The 15,067-nt window shown below is 40.3% G+C and overlaps 1 protein-coding gene across 1 annotated transcript in view; it reads left to right on the plus strand.

Moving 5' to 3' along the window:
- LOC115471652 (medium-chain specific acyl-CoA dehydrogenase, mitochondrial-like) overlaps positions 1-15,067 on the plus strand; it is a 56,231-nt gene that overhangs the window by 2,887 nt on the left and 38,277 nt on the right. The window contains exons 2-7 of the mRNA XM_030205401.1: positions 4,058-4,160; positions 6,192-6,289; positions 6,388-6,457; positions 9,301-9,401; positions 9,631-9,711; positions 10,107-10,237. Coding sequence (XP_030061261.1) covers positions 4,058-4,160; positions 6,192-6,289; positions 6,388-6,457; positions 9,301-9,401; positions 9,631-9,711; positions 10,107-10,237 — 584 coding nt within the window. The remainder of the gene's footprint in view (positions 1-4,057; positions 4,161-6,191; positions 6,290-6,387; positions 6,458-9,300; positions 9,402-9,630; positions 9,712-10,106; positions 10,238-15,067) is intronic.

The raw sequence follows: 15,067 nt of genomic DNA on the forward strand, positions 1-15,067 counted from the left end.
TGGAGACCCACCGGATCTCCAGTCCCCTGTCGCTGGGGGGGGGGGGGGTTGATTGGTTGGCCACTAGGGACCTTTTGCTGGGGGAGTTAGGGGAGCTGGAGACCCACCGGATCTCCAGCCCTCCCTGAACCTGGGGGGGAGGGGACCTCCAGCCCCCTGTCGCTGGCAGGTTTGCTGTTGGGGGGAATGGGGGCCTGCCAGCATGCAAATGCATGCTGGACAGGGCTCACCATTCCTCCCCAATGATCTGCAAACCCTAATGCCAGCTCGGAGCTGGCGTAGGGTTTACCGTGGCCAGTGACCCAATCTTTGGCGCACTGGCCGCTGATCATTGGGGATGAATATATTTAGCCCTGTTTAGCATGCATTTGCATTCAGAGCCCTCGAGCGCGTTGTTTCACATGCGTGAGGGCTCTGATCATGGGGCGGTAGCAGACACCGGCGCTAGTATGGCGCTAACAGCCTCTAGCACTGGCGTTTGCTTCTGATCATCCCCCTATAAGGATTTGAAAGACCGAAGGATCACCCAAAGAATAAAAGCAATTACATTCCATAATAACAATATTATTGAGCTGGCCAAATTGTAGAAGACCATTCTAAAAAGCAAACCATCAAAACAAAACAAGGTGGATGTGGCTTAAGGAGGCAGAGGGAAATCTTACCTATCAATTTGTTGAATATACGTATGTACGTGTGTGTGTGTGTGTGTGTGTGTAAGTGTGTATATATATATATATATATATATATATATATATATAGTGCACTCCATTTAAGTGCATGTCGGCTAAGCGCATGCTCTGTTTAACTGCATGCCGTACTTCGGTCCCGTTTTTGGCGCCATCAATTTCTATGGGGACAAACTTTGGTTTAGCACACCACTGATAAGTGCAAGATTCACTTATATGCATGGTTTAAGACCACTCCTCTGTAGGAAAGACTCCGTATAAGCACACGCACGGAATATGGAAGCCGATTGGCACGTGACAAAGGGGCAGTAAATTTGAAATCTCAGTTAACTGCCACAGGCAGAATAAGCGAAAGAATGTTGTTAGAGTGTACACTGGAGTAGTCGCACAACTGTAAGACACTGGCTGAACGAATAGAAGTTCTTAAAAAATTAGAAAACAAACAGTCAAGCATCTATTGCTAAAGAATGTGATGTCAATCCCAGTCAGATTTCACGTACCTTGAAGCAGAAAGATCAGCTTCTGGAAGACTAGCAAAACAATACGAATCCAAATACGAAACGAAAGTGGGCGGGAAAAGCTGAGGATGTAGAAGATGCTCTTCTTCGGTGGTTTTCTCAAGTCGGGGAGCAGACAGTTTCCTGTTGGTGATCCACTGCTTATGGAGAAAGCTAATCAGCTAGCTGAAAGTCTTGGACTAACTGATTTCAAAGCCACTGTTGGATGGTTGGAAAGATGGAAGGAGAGGAACAACATAAAATTCAAGAAACAGCATGGTGAAAAACAAGACGCTGATGACTTTGGTGCTGAAAATTGGGTTGTTTCAGTTCTTAGTTTGCACCTCGTGATATTTTCAATGCTGACGAAAACGGTCTCTACTGGTGAGCGATTCCTGATGGAACACTTGCATTCAAACAAGCCGAAGTTACAGGAAGTAAAACGTCAAAGGACCGACTGATGATCCTCCTTTGCTGCAATATGGATGAGAGTGAGAAGTTGGAACCACTCGTCATTGGAAAGAGCAAACAGCCCCGTTGCTTCAAGAATGTTAAGCGACTTCCTGTGTCATACGAGGCTAACGCAAATTCATGGATGACTGGGGAAATTTGGAAGCAGTGGCTAAAGAAGTTAGACACTAGAATGCGGGCACAAAAGCGTCAAGATTTTTTTGCTTAGTGATAATTGTGCTGCATACAGTGATGATGTCAGGCTGTCTAACGTCAAGGTGGTCTTCCTGCCACCAAACACTACCTCTCTGATCCAACCTATGGACCAGGGCATAATAGCCAATTTCAAACGTTATCGGGCTCTTGTGCTACGTCGTCTGATGAGCGTTATGGATGACCAGACTGGCAAGGGTAAACGTGCTGTTGAACTGGCTCGTAATCTACCACTGTTGGATTCCCTACATATGCAGAAAGAAGCCTGGAATCATGTTACACAGGCAACCATTGTGAACTGCTACAAGTGGGCAAGCTTTGTTAAGGATGTGGAGAGGGATGAAACAGATGTAGCTGTTGCAAACACGTCAGATGAACAGGCTATTGACATCCCAGCCGGTGTTACTGAAGAGGAGTTTCATCACTACGTAGCTGTTGATTACGATCTACAAACAGCTGACGACAGCACTGATGTCGAGATATGCGCCTACACGCAGGCAACGGCTGATGATGAAACAGATGATGAAATGAGCAGCGAGGCACATGCTGACGAAATTCAACAACCTCCTGTCACTTTTGCAAGAGAACTGGAGAGTCTCAACACCGTGCGGGCCTATCTGGAGGCCACTGGATGTCAGTGCTATGACAGTTTTTACAATCTGGCAGACGTAGTCTATGGAACTCACAGACACACGAGTGTATAGAGAACTATGACTGATTACTTCAAGTAAGCCTAACGTCAGTTAATGGAGACTGTATACTGTACATATAATAAACAGTACTGTACATATGTTTATCAGATGTCAAGCTTCTTTGGGTCACAACGGTTAAGTTCACGCTCCGGTTAACTGCATGTATTTCTTTGGTCCCAGACCCGTGCACTTAAGCGGATTTCACTGTGTGTGTGTATATTTATTTATTTGTTGCATTTGTATCCCACATTTTCCCACCTATTTGCAGGCTCAATGTAGTTTACATTATGCCGTAGTGGTGATCGCCATTATCAAAATGAGAAATACAGAGTGGTATAAATATATATATATATATATTTTTTGGATTATATACTCTTATCAAAGTGATTATCTGGATTTTCAGAAAGCATTTAGTAGTCCTTCCTGAGATACAACTATAAAAATTGTGGAATAAGAGCTATTATGGATTGGAGACTGGCTAAAAGATGTTAAATAGTGGAGTGCCTCAAGGAACTGTTTTCTTCTGAAGTATTTATAAATGTGGAAAGAATAAATTAGTAATGTAATGTGATTAAACTTTTATGATTTAATTTTAAACAACGTTCAAAATTAAATCATAAGTAGGTTTTAGAATTGTCACCTCTTATTCCAGGGAGTGAGCAACGGGGAAGGGGGTCTTCCATGTACTCAACACATGGAGGCTTCAAATACCCTTCACCCATCGCAATCAGGTTTTCGGGCGGGCCACTTCATAGAGACTACAGTTGTGCCTTTTCTAAATAATGCTCACTCAGCCATTGACTAGGGTGATACACTGTTGATTATATGAATAGCAAACCGTGAGTGGGACTATAAGTCCCAGTGATTCTACCAAGTCTCCTATCAAAAAATGTTCTCTAGGAGGAGCAAGCAATGACATAGTTTGATACAACAATCAAATTCTGCTAAATCTAATTTTTCTCCTTTAAATCCAAATATTCCCAATAAATGTAGCTGTTTCTTCAATGTGACTTAAAATTAAACCAGCTGTAAGACCTAAAGCTACTTTCTTACCTAGGACTAGCAATGCAAAATCAACTTTGCAGAGCTTGTCCACAATTCAGTAGCCAAAGTTAGGATACTACAGCAAGAGTTAGCAATGCGAAAGACAAACAATAGTTTGAAAAGCCTATCAGAGGGCAAAGGGAGAGAGAGCTTTTTGGGGGGAAGGGGGAGTGGGAGGGGACTAGGATAGAAGACAGAGCAGTACACCACAATATAGATACAGTCTGCACAATTTAACTAAGCAATAAGTCTCAGCACAATTTAACTAAGCAATATGTCTAGAGAATAGATATATCAGATAATCTCAACTATCTGGCTATAGGTTTAGCTAACTTCAATACGTTATTACCTACAACTTGTCCTTAACTCCACTTGGATATAACAATTGACATGGCAACCGTGCTTAATTTTATTCTGGCAAAAATGTTTGTGTAGAATCCTAAAAGCCTCTCTTTGGAAATGTTATTTTGGTTAGGTTCTGCAAGGCATTGCACAGTTTGGTTGGCGATCATATTCTGTGTCAGCTCATGCTCCAGCAACTTCACAGAAAGCACAATCTGGACTTGGTTTTAATTTTGGTGAGTATGGGATATATGAACAATTTGAAACTTTTACAGTTAAATACAAACTTACCATGTTCTGCATCTTATCTATTCATAATAGATACTTAAAAAAAAATCTCTCCCTCTCAGGATAGTAGAAGTAAATTTATTTTCTTTACATGGATTAGCGATATGTTGACAATCACTTTAAAGGTTGCAGATTTCCAGATATCAGTCACTCTTTATTTAGACTGCTTAAAATTCAGTGCAGTATTTCCTGCTTGCGCTTGTTAAGGCTGCAAGAGAAAGCATCCCGAACTAGTAACATTGGTCATATCAGTATTTCATCATGAGTGGTAGTATTTCCATGACATTGTTTAAAAATTGTTACCATATTTCCTTTTTTTAATGTTGTCTGCTTAAAAATGTCTTGGCAGGCTACTAATTAAAAGCTCTTAAACCTCTAACATATGAATTCCATTAGAGATATGAAGGAGGACACTTACTTGGCTTGCTCTTTATTTTGACACTCATACACTCTTCCTGTTGTTTGCTTTCATTTTTGCATCTTTTGTTTTAAGGTATTTAAAAAATTTGACTGGGTACACAGATTTATCTCAATCCATGTCTCTTGTGAAACTTTTTTAAAAATGTAGAATATTGAGAAGCATAAATGAAATTGCCAGTCAGCTCTTATTCCACATGAAGCAAAATTATGTACTTCTGAACTTGTCTGCTCTCTACTACTACTACTATTTAGCATTTTTATAGCGCTACAAGGCGTACGCAGCGCTGCACAAACATAGAAGAAAGACAGTCCCTGCTCAAAGAACTTACAATCTCTGGGTTCAAGGTTTAGAAATAAGTTTTCATGGTTATATTGTTAGCTGTGTATATTTTCAAAATTGTGCAGAATGCAGAGTATAGCTTTTTAATGTTTGCATAGTAGTAGTCAAATTTTTGGCCTAATTTTTTGGGGGGATTCCTTCTAATGTCAAGCGCTATGTTACTTTGCTCTATACTTTTTTAATATATTAGTGATGGTGCCATTGTTCTCGTAATCACTAAGGGTCCCTTTTACTAAGGTGTGCCGAAAAATGGGCTGCGCTAGTGTAGGTGCGTACAGATCCATTTTTCAACGCACCTGTAAAAAAGCCATTTTTAAAATTTTTGCTGAAAATGGACGTGCAGCAAAATAAAAATTGTCACGCATCCATTTTGGCTCTGAGACCTTACCGCTAGCCATTGACTTAGCAGTAAGGTCTCACACATGTGGAATGATGATTACCGCCTGGTTTTTCCCACACGCCAGAAAATAAAAATTATTTTCTGACGCATATAGTGGACACACGTCAAAAATGAAATTACCATAAAGGCCACACAGTAGCCAGGCGGTAACTCAAAATTGACATGCGTTGGATGCACATAGGTGCCTACGTGGCTTAGTAAAAGGGCCTGTAATTTTTCAATCTTTTTTTTTTTTTGTGGGGAGAGTGTAGAAAGATTCCTCGTTTTCAGTATGGAGAGTCAGGGGGAAGATGTGATAGGACTTTTGCTATATTTTAACTTTTTTAACTATTAATCCCAATCAACGGACTCTACTTAATGCTTTCTGGGATCCTTTTACTAAGCTGTGGTAAAAAGGGCCCTGCTGTAGCTGCGGCCCTTTTTATCGCAGCGGGTAATGGCTGAAAATGGCTATGGCCATGCAGTAAGATTGCTCTTAGTGCATGGCCATGCAAGGGGGAGCACTTACCGCCACCCATTGAGGTGGCAGTAAGGGCTCCCGCGCTAACCCAGTGGTAACCAGATAGCATGCAGTGCTGCCCAGTTACCACTGTGCCAAAATGTGAGTCTTATTTTCCCCAGCACGGGAAATGGCACGCCGGGCTGAAACTACCGCTGGTGTCCACGTTTGGCCAGCAGTAGCTCCAAATTGGCATGCAGTAAGCCCGTGTTGGGCTTACCGCAGCTTTGTAAAAGGGCCCGCTTTGTTTGCTACAGAATATCTGTTTTTGTAAGCAGTATAAGCGTTTTGAATATTCTTGTCACACATCTTATTTTTAGAGTTAACTGATCAACAAAAAGAGTTTCAAGCAACTGCACGTAAATTTGCCAGAGAAGAAATTATTCCTGTTGCTGCACAATATGACAAAACTGGCGAGGTAATTTATGAACATTGTATATTACTGTATATTTATTACACAGTTGTTGCTTCCAACTAGTTAATAAAATTGATGATTTTCATCTTCCCTTGTTTTAGTATCCTGTTCCTCTCATAAAAAGGGCCTGGGAACTTGGAATGATGAATGGGCACATACCAGAAAATTGTGGTAATATTTCTGTACCTCTCTCTTGCATACAGAGAAAATGAATGAGAAAAGATATAGAATCTAGGTAGTTAAGAGGATTTGGGTCATACATTTCTGTTGACAGATTCCTAGTGCTCTGTGAAAGATGTTATATCCATTATTTCCTTATATTTGATAATGATAGACAAATCACTGTATGCAGTTCTGAACAAATAGGTTGAAGCAGTGTGTATTTATTAGGATTTTATTTACTGCATTTTCGAAGGAATTCACTCAAGGCGATTTCACTCAAGGCGATGTACAGCAAGAATAAGTCGAACATAAGCAATAGACAATCACAGTAGTAAAAATATTCAAACAATACAAAGTATGGCATAGTATGCTGCATTACAATAAAACAGTTACTATTCCTGTGTCCTAGAGCTATCAACTTTTGAATTATTTAGAGTCGTATTAAAGCAGTTGCATAGCCACTGGGGGGGAGGGGGGGGCTGGGCCTGGGCCTCCTCCACAACTCGAGTATCCTTTGACTGGTTGGTGGGGATGCCCAATCCCTGCCAGCCGATGAGATCCGTTGCTGGAACTGTCCCAGTGCTGCCTGATTTTTCTGATATGTGGTTCTTGTATGAATAAAATATTCATGTTGAGCCTCTTTACTTAAGTTGTCCCTTCACTCATATAGTGAGACTCTTTACATTAACAGCCGTGATATTCATCAACCTCTCCATATCAACTCCAGAGATTTAATGCCTTGCTTTTCCTTCTTCATCCCCTCACCCCCAGCACCTCTATCCTCACTTCCTCCTCCTGCCTCTCTACTGGAAAGAGTAACCCCATCCTCTCTCAACTTGCACCTTCTGCCTAGAATGCGTTCTTACAGTCACACCTCTTGTCAGCACCATACACATACCTATTCAGTCACCCACCCAAACACCCTCCCCCCACCCCCCCTAAAAGGAGGAAAACATGGAGGACCTTGAGCATACCAATAGGAACTTCTGGACAAGGTAGTACCTTGATAATGGGTCCCCCCCACCATTATCTGCTCCACCAAATCCCCAGTAATCCTCTCTCTAGACATGAGATTATTTAGCAGGGCAATTTTCCTTTATTCCTTTCTTCTTTCCCTTCTTCAACAACGGGATTCTGTTGGTCATCTCTTGCTTGTTCTGGCAGGCTCTGTAATCTACAGCCATTCTTAGACACCCTCCTTCACCTTGCTGACTGAGGTAGTTGTGCTTCTTCCATTGTTGCAATTTCAGTTTCTCCAAATCCTGTCTCCTTCAAAGTTTGTGCTGCTCCCCCTAAAGACTTGAGTTTGATGGGTTTTATCTTCAAACGAAAAAGGAGTCCTAGATGGAAAGAACCATTTGTGTTTAATCTTCTCTCTCAAATGTTGAGTAATAGGCTTAAACTCTCTAAGAGTAATGTGAACAAGGTCTGCATATACTGAGATGCAGTTCACTTCCCATTCAAGGGTTGAGAGTACCCTCATTTTATTAGCACTCTGTTCCTTTATTTGGAAATTGGGTATACAAGTTATCCTGCAGAACATTAATCTTTAGTGCAGACTGTATCCAAACCAGCCATACCCACGCTTCACTTGCTGATTACTATCAAGGACCAGTATACCTTCACAGATATTCTGTGCTGTAAGCATTCAGTTGTTTAGCCTTTCGTTCTGGAACCCATCATATAGATAATTTATGGGGGGGAGGACCCATTATCAAGGTACTCTACCTTGTCCAGAAGTTCCTGTTGGTACACTCAAGGTCCTTCATATTTTTCTGAACATCGCAGAGCTCATCGACCTATTCATCAGCGATCTTTCATCTTCAAAGCGGTGTCCTAGCTTTAAGTTCTCTTGGTTCACCAGATTAAATTCTGCTTTTTCATTTCTTGAATCCAACTATGAGATTGCTAGCACAACCCCCACCTTTATGTCCTGTGGTGTCAATGCTTTTCCTTTTCTCTCTTGAATCTTTTTCTCCTCATGAATCCCCAGCTTCCCTGGAGTAAGAAAATGTATGCTGATCTATTGATTGCCTTTTTAGAGGAAATGAATTCAGCTTTACCATTTCACCACACTAACCAGAGAGAAATTACTATGTTACACTGAAAGAGTTCAGATTATGGCTTTTTCCCTGGTCTGTGACATTTCCTCCTATTTCATACTTCCTTAGTATCAATATATATAAATGGCGAGTGTCGTACTCACTCGCAAATGCGCAGTAGAGACCCTCTCTGCCCCGCCCCGCGTCAATACGTGATGACGAGGGTGGAACAGAGGGTCTCTACTGCGCATTTGCGAGGGACACCACCATCGCTAACGCTCCCCCGACCCGGTGTCGCCGCTGACAGCCACCCACCTTCCACCCGGTCGGGCCCTCGCTCCGCTATTGAAACAGCGAGGGCACGCAGCTCACAGCTCTACTGCTGAGCTGCCGTCGGCCTTCCTTCTTCTCTGCCTGTGTCCCGCCCTCGACGACGTTACGTCACACGAGGGCGGGACACAGGCAGAGAAGAAGGAAGGCCACGGCAGCTCAGCAGTAGAGCTGTGTGCTGCGTGCCCTCGCTGTTTCAATAGCGGAGCGAGAGCCCGACCGGGTGGAAGGTGGGTGGCGACGGCTCTGGGGGGGGGGGGGGACGAACACGGAGGGGGAGCAGCAGCGGCGGACTCGAAGGCAGGGTGGGGGGCCTTTCAACCCCCTCCCCTCCTATACTAGCCCATTTTTACGAGCTGAACGGCTAGTACTTTAATAAAAGTGTTTCTTGTGGAATTGTGTTTGTTTTATAGAGTTTTCTATCATTGTTAGTGCTGCATATTTCTGTTAACACTGATTTTGTTTCTTCTGATATTTTAGGTGGTATTGGACTTGGAATATTTGATACCTGCCTTATTACAGAAGAAATAGCATATGGATGCACAGGGGTGCAAACTGCTATTGAAGCAAATTCTCTTGGTGTAAGTGTGTTGTAGGCCTCACTAAAGTATTAATAAGTTAATGCAAATAAGTGTTAAATAACACAAGCCCCATTATTCTTAGTGGAATCTCTTTATTAAGTACTAGCTATATGCTTAGATTGAATTAATGCGTGTTAAAACATCTGCTAAATTAGTACCTGTGTGGTAATATTTAGGTATTGAAAATATAGACCAACTTTTATTTAGATATTGAAAAATCTTTTCATAGCAAATGCCAGTTATTATTGCGGGAAATGAGCAACAACAGAAGAAGTACCTGGGAAGAATGACTGAGGAACCATTGATGTGTGTAAGTATTGCTTTTATCAGAACATGTAAGTATTGGGCTATAATATTTTCTGGCTTTCAAGAAGTAATATTGAGAGCATTCTGCAATTGTAGAGGTGAGGTTTGTCTGACCAGCATTGATTTAAAAAAAAAGAATAAAAATGCACCTTATGCCTTCCTACCCAAGAATTGAAGCGTGTTAGTTTTAACATCAAAAAATCACTGGTAATTAGCCAGCAAGAGGCACTAAAAGCATGCAAGAACCATCTTCCACCAGGCATTATTTGCTTTTACAGTGAGACTTGAACATAAACTTATGAGAAAAATGGCTTGTGTTTCCATAATCAGCTTCAAACATCAGTTAAAAATTAATTTCCTATTAAGCTGATTTGTGAATTTCTACTTTTCTCCTTTCAGGCTTATTGTGTAACAGAACCTGGAGCAGGATCTGATGTGGCTGGTTTACAGACCAGAGCTGAGAAGAAAGGCAATGAGTATATCATTAATGGACAAAAAATGTGGATCACCAATGGAGGCAAAGCTAACTGGTATTTTCATTATTTAATAGCTGCCTGAGTTGTATTTCATCTTATTAGTCCGTTCTGTGAGGATAATGAAAACACTCCATCTCATAGGCTAACCTGTTGTAGGTGTGGATATTGGACTGTGGTCAGTGGTGGTGTGATTAATGTGTAGTTTTGTTGTTCATTATATTTATGATAACTTTGTAAAAGTATAATAATGGAACAATACAATTTATCTATGAATAATTGTGATCATAGAAAACAGAAGGTATAAACTAACAAAAGTTACAAATCACTGCAAATAGCAGACGATGATTTGCTTTGAAGGTCCAATTGTTGACAGGTAAATATAACTTAACATTTTAAAGATTTTGGCAAAAGGAGTCCAAATTTTGGAGATACAGGATGAGGTGCTATGCAACTTCCTCATACTTACAAATAAGGCAGTGTTGGCCCCACCATTCAAACATAGTAGGATTCATGTTATCTTTCAATGTGATTCAATTAAATGAACAACTAAGACCATCATAGTGTTGAAAAGCCTATCTGAGGACTCATTAGATCAGGTGTTGTGGCGCATAGGATTATGTTTTTATAAAAGGGCTTAACTTGTATAGGTATAATGCAGAATACTTTGTCCCATTCTGAGTTGCAGAAGGATTGAAGATTAGAGGAATAGAAAATCATGTGGGATAATGAACCAACGTTTATTGGTTGTATTACTTGGTAACTTATTTTTTCTGGTGTTCAGTAGGCCTCGTGTAGGATGAAGTATGATTGTTGTGTAGTTTTGAACCCATTTCCTGTAAATTATTCTAAAGGGATGTACAGAAATGCTTTTAGGTGTGGTTTTTTCCCCTTAAAGGAGCTGTTCAGTGGTGAGACTATTGGTCTGTGAAATTATTTCGATTTTTACTTTGTCTTTTTCATTTGTAGTTCAAAGTGAGTTATGTTCAGGTATTGTAGATACTTTCCTTCCCCAGAGGGTTTAAAATGTATACCTGCGGTAATGGAGAGTGAAGTGACTTGCCCAAGGTCCCAAGGAGCCTTGGTGGGATTTGGACCCTGGCTTCCATGGCTCTAACAAGGTTCTACTCAGCTTGTTTACATATCTGTACAGCATTGTGTGTGTGTCTAGTATTACTACATAGTAATTAGTGGTAGTAGCAGGTGAATATGTTTATTGAATTGCAAATTGTGTCTGCTTTTCGTATGCCATATATCTTGTTACCATTCCATAAAAACGGAATAGAAACTTTGGAATCCTTTCTTCTTGGAGCAGGTGACTGGATACTCTTAGTTGATAAAGAGCTTGGGAATGCAGTTGGGTTTGACCTTATCAACAAAATTGCATGGGACCTAATCAGCTAGCTGGGCAAGTGTTCGTCAAGCTACAGGTTATTTGACAATCCAAATGAATAAATTCAATCATGTTTTGGTTGGGAGTCTGTAAAAATATGGATGTGATATCGTATGTTATTTGGACTGTGGGAATACCCTTTATATGTGTACCTCAAATTATTGTGTTGAGAAACATAGACCGCACCTTCAGAAAGTTATAAACAGTATGGAGTTGGTCCAGAGGACGGCTTCTAAAGTGGTCAGTGATCTTGGTCATAAAGCATATGGGGACAGACTTTAAAGATCTCAATATGGATTCTATTAAAAGAAAAGCAGGCGATAAGATAAAGATGTTTAACCCTTTAGTGTCCAATTTTCCCATCAATCTGTTCCCATATGGCTTATGGGAACATTGGACACTGTTAAACACTTCCGTGGTGTAAATGCACGGAGGTGAGTCTGCCTTTCAGTTAAAAAGAAGCTCTGGAATGAGAGAGTCATAGGATGAAGGCGAAAGGGGTTAGACTCAGGAGTAACCTGAGGAAATACTTTTTTACAGAAAAGGTGGTGAATTCGTAGAACTGCTCCTGGTGGAGACGAAGACTATCTGAATTCAAGTAAACTTGGGGACAAGTACATAGGAGAATCTTTAAGGAAGAGGAAGGTGATAGTAGGTTTCATGGATGTGCAAACTGAGTAGGCCATATGGTCTTTATCTGCTTTCATTTTTCTGTGTTTCAGTTCTGTTATAATGTGGCCACTAGACTTATTCTGGGGAGATAAAGAGCATTCACCTCCCTTGTTAATGAGAGCTACATCAGGTTCTTATGGCAGCTAGAATTAAGTCAAGTTCTTAACACTAGAATTAGGTCTGTGGTGTTGAGAACTAAAGAAGAGGAGATTCAAGACGTTTTACTAGGTTGTGTGCCCACAACGCTCTCAATTTCCACACTGATTTTCTTCTTATTCTTTTTCTTGGAAGGAGCATGCCAAAAGGAAGGGTAAACTGAAGGGAATTTTTCCTCTGCAGACTTGCTTCTCAGCCGGACCAGTTGCTTCCATGTTGCTCGGGGCTAGGAAGGGCCCCGAGCCAGAGAGTGAAACTTCACTCAGCGCACAAAGTCCTGTGAATCCTCTGAATTTGCAGGTAAAACCTGGAACTGTATAGACTCCATAATCTGGTAATCCTGAAGTAAAGCCTGCGATGGAGAGGCAGCTCCTGAATACTCCTGCGAGGGAAGAGATTCTGGCACTGGGACTCATTCAACTGCTAGCACCAGAGACAATCGAGCCTGCCCATATTGGAGTAGAAGCGCCTTTACCTCAGTCCGCAGAGGTGATTTCAGAGGAAGAAATTTTATGTGGTTCTGCTTTACAAACTTTAACTCATCGGAGGTAACTGGATTCTGTTTGAACAGCCCTGTAGGCCCTCCATGAGATTTGTGCTTCCTTTTACTAAGTTGATTTCTCCGAAGGAAATGTTTTTAGATTATTGAAAAAAGTCTTCAAATATCCAGAAAATGGTTCGCCACCGACATCCTAACGGCTTGATTTTGTATGTTTTGCACTTTGAATTATTTTTTTTGAAAATGGACCAAAAAGATAAACGCATAGAGCACAAAATTGTCTAGCCTGTGGCCATTTTTGAAAAAAAAAAACAAACGATAGATGTTTTGCTGTTTCAAAAGTGGCTATAATTTCCTATTTGGATTTGGGACCTTTAGTACAAAACGTCCAAAGTCCGACTTAGATGTCATATCAAAAATGCCCCTCCACGAAGTCTGTGCTTTGAAAATGAGTCCCTATATTTTTAATCTTGTCAAGCTAAATTTCTGATAGGATTCAAATTTTTCCTGATGTTTCAAAAACTACACAGGAAAGGAGGAAGAAGTTCTTGGAAATGCATGCAGAAATTTTGTTTCTGGGCATTCATTTTCAATTGTGCTTTCCCTGCAAGTGTGTTGCCTTTTTTAAGGGCAAAATGTATCATTTCTTTGAACCATTTTAATTGCACAGTTTTCTAAACTCTTGGGGAGCTCTGGAACCTATTCCAGTATAGATCATAGGTTAAGAATTAGTTTATAAAAATCAGGGGAAGATGAATACTAAGTCTTAGAACTGTGGACTTGGTGTCTAAAATGTATTTATTTGTTTTATTATATGTTGTGTATTGGCTAGATGTGTGTGTTGTTTTTATTTTATTTTTTAATTATTTATTTTTGTACAAAGGTGTTCTCTGTTGTATTTCTAAAACATATATAAAAAATTAAATATCTATAAGAAGTAATAGACCTCTTTATATGAAAATCAACTAAACTGGTATCGCCCAGTAAGGGAACTCAGATCAAGCCAAAAAGCCTTCCTTATCCCCACCAGACCAGTCCAGAACCAATAGTTTGTAACTTTGTTCTCTCCTTTTGCTAAGCATTACTGGCTAGATATTTTTCCAGGATGGAGATAGCCTTTGGTGCCAGCATGCTTAGACCAGGGGTGTCAGAATCCTGCCCACTTAAAGGGATGCCCATTGGTTTCTGGACTAGTCTGGTAGGCATAATAATGAAGAAAAATTAGCGGGTAGGATCAGACTTTTCCTTAGTGACTAGTTCTTCTTTGATGTACTTCTGAAGTTTTGCATGGGCAGCAGAGTTATTTCATAAAGAAGTAAAGACCTTGTAGTATTTAGATGTTAAGGCAGTATGGTGTCTGAATTGGAGAAACAGCATATGAGCCATTTTTATCCAAATATGGATATTGAAGATGAGTGTGCTTCAGACAAAGCAGCGGTAGATCTCAACAGTCAAAAGCCTAGTATGGACTGTATTATTTTGAATTGTTTTGTATGTTAACATTTGTCCTCAGGGACCCATGAATATTAGATCAAAATAGTTTTGGGCATTGCTCTTTGTACTTTTGAGTTGTTTTTTTTAATTGAAAATTTTCATCCCAAATCTTCAAAATAAAGTAGCAGTAGGTAAACAAAGATGACAGCCCTATCCATGGAAAGAATATTCATAATAAAAGAACAATAACCAAATGTAGAGCCCACTTTAAGAAGAATTACCAGTGTAAACATCAAAAATATAAAGAAACGTCAGAGTAAAACTTCACCCAGTTCTGAAGGTCACTAAACACAGAGGAAACAGAGATTTAAAAAAACAAAACAAAACCCTAATGTTACAACCCTGGGCTTAGCTGCAAAAAGGCACACCTGTGTAAGTTCATCCAAGCAACATCTGGTGAAATCTGGATTTTTTTTTTTCCACAAAGTGTCTCCTTTTAAAGAATGTTTTTTCAAAATACGCATAAATAAGCATTTTATCAAATTCAGAAAAAAATGAAACAAGGAGGGTAGAGTGGTTAGTGAAGTCATCCCAGAAGGTCTTGAGAAACCTCAGATGAGGAGAGGATGAACCAGCTGGTGTCTCCAATCTTGAGAGGAAATAGGAATTTCCAAATATTATATCCCTAAAAATGTTATTTCATTGCAATTGGAGAGATCTAGAATTGTTTTGT

The sequence above is a fragment of the Microcaecilia unicolor genome, chromosome 6, assembly GCF_901765095.1.
Source record: "Microcaecilia unicolor chromosome 6, aMicUni1.1, whole genome shotgun sequence".
Taxonomy (NCBI): Eukaryota; Metazoa; Chordata; class Amphibia; order Gymnophiona; family Siphonopidae; genus Microcaecilia; species Microcaecilia unicolor.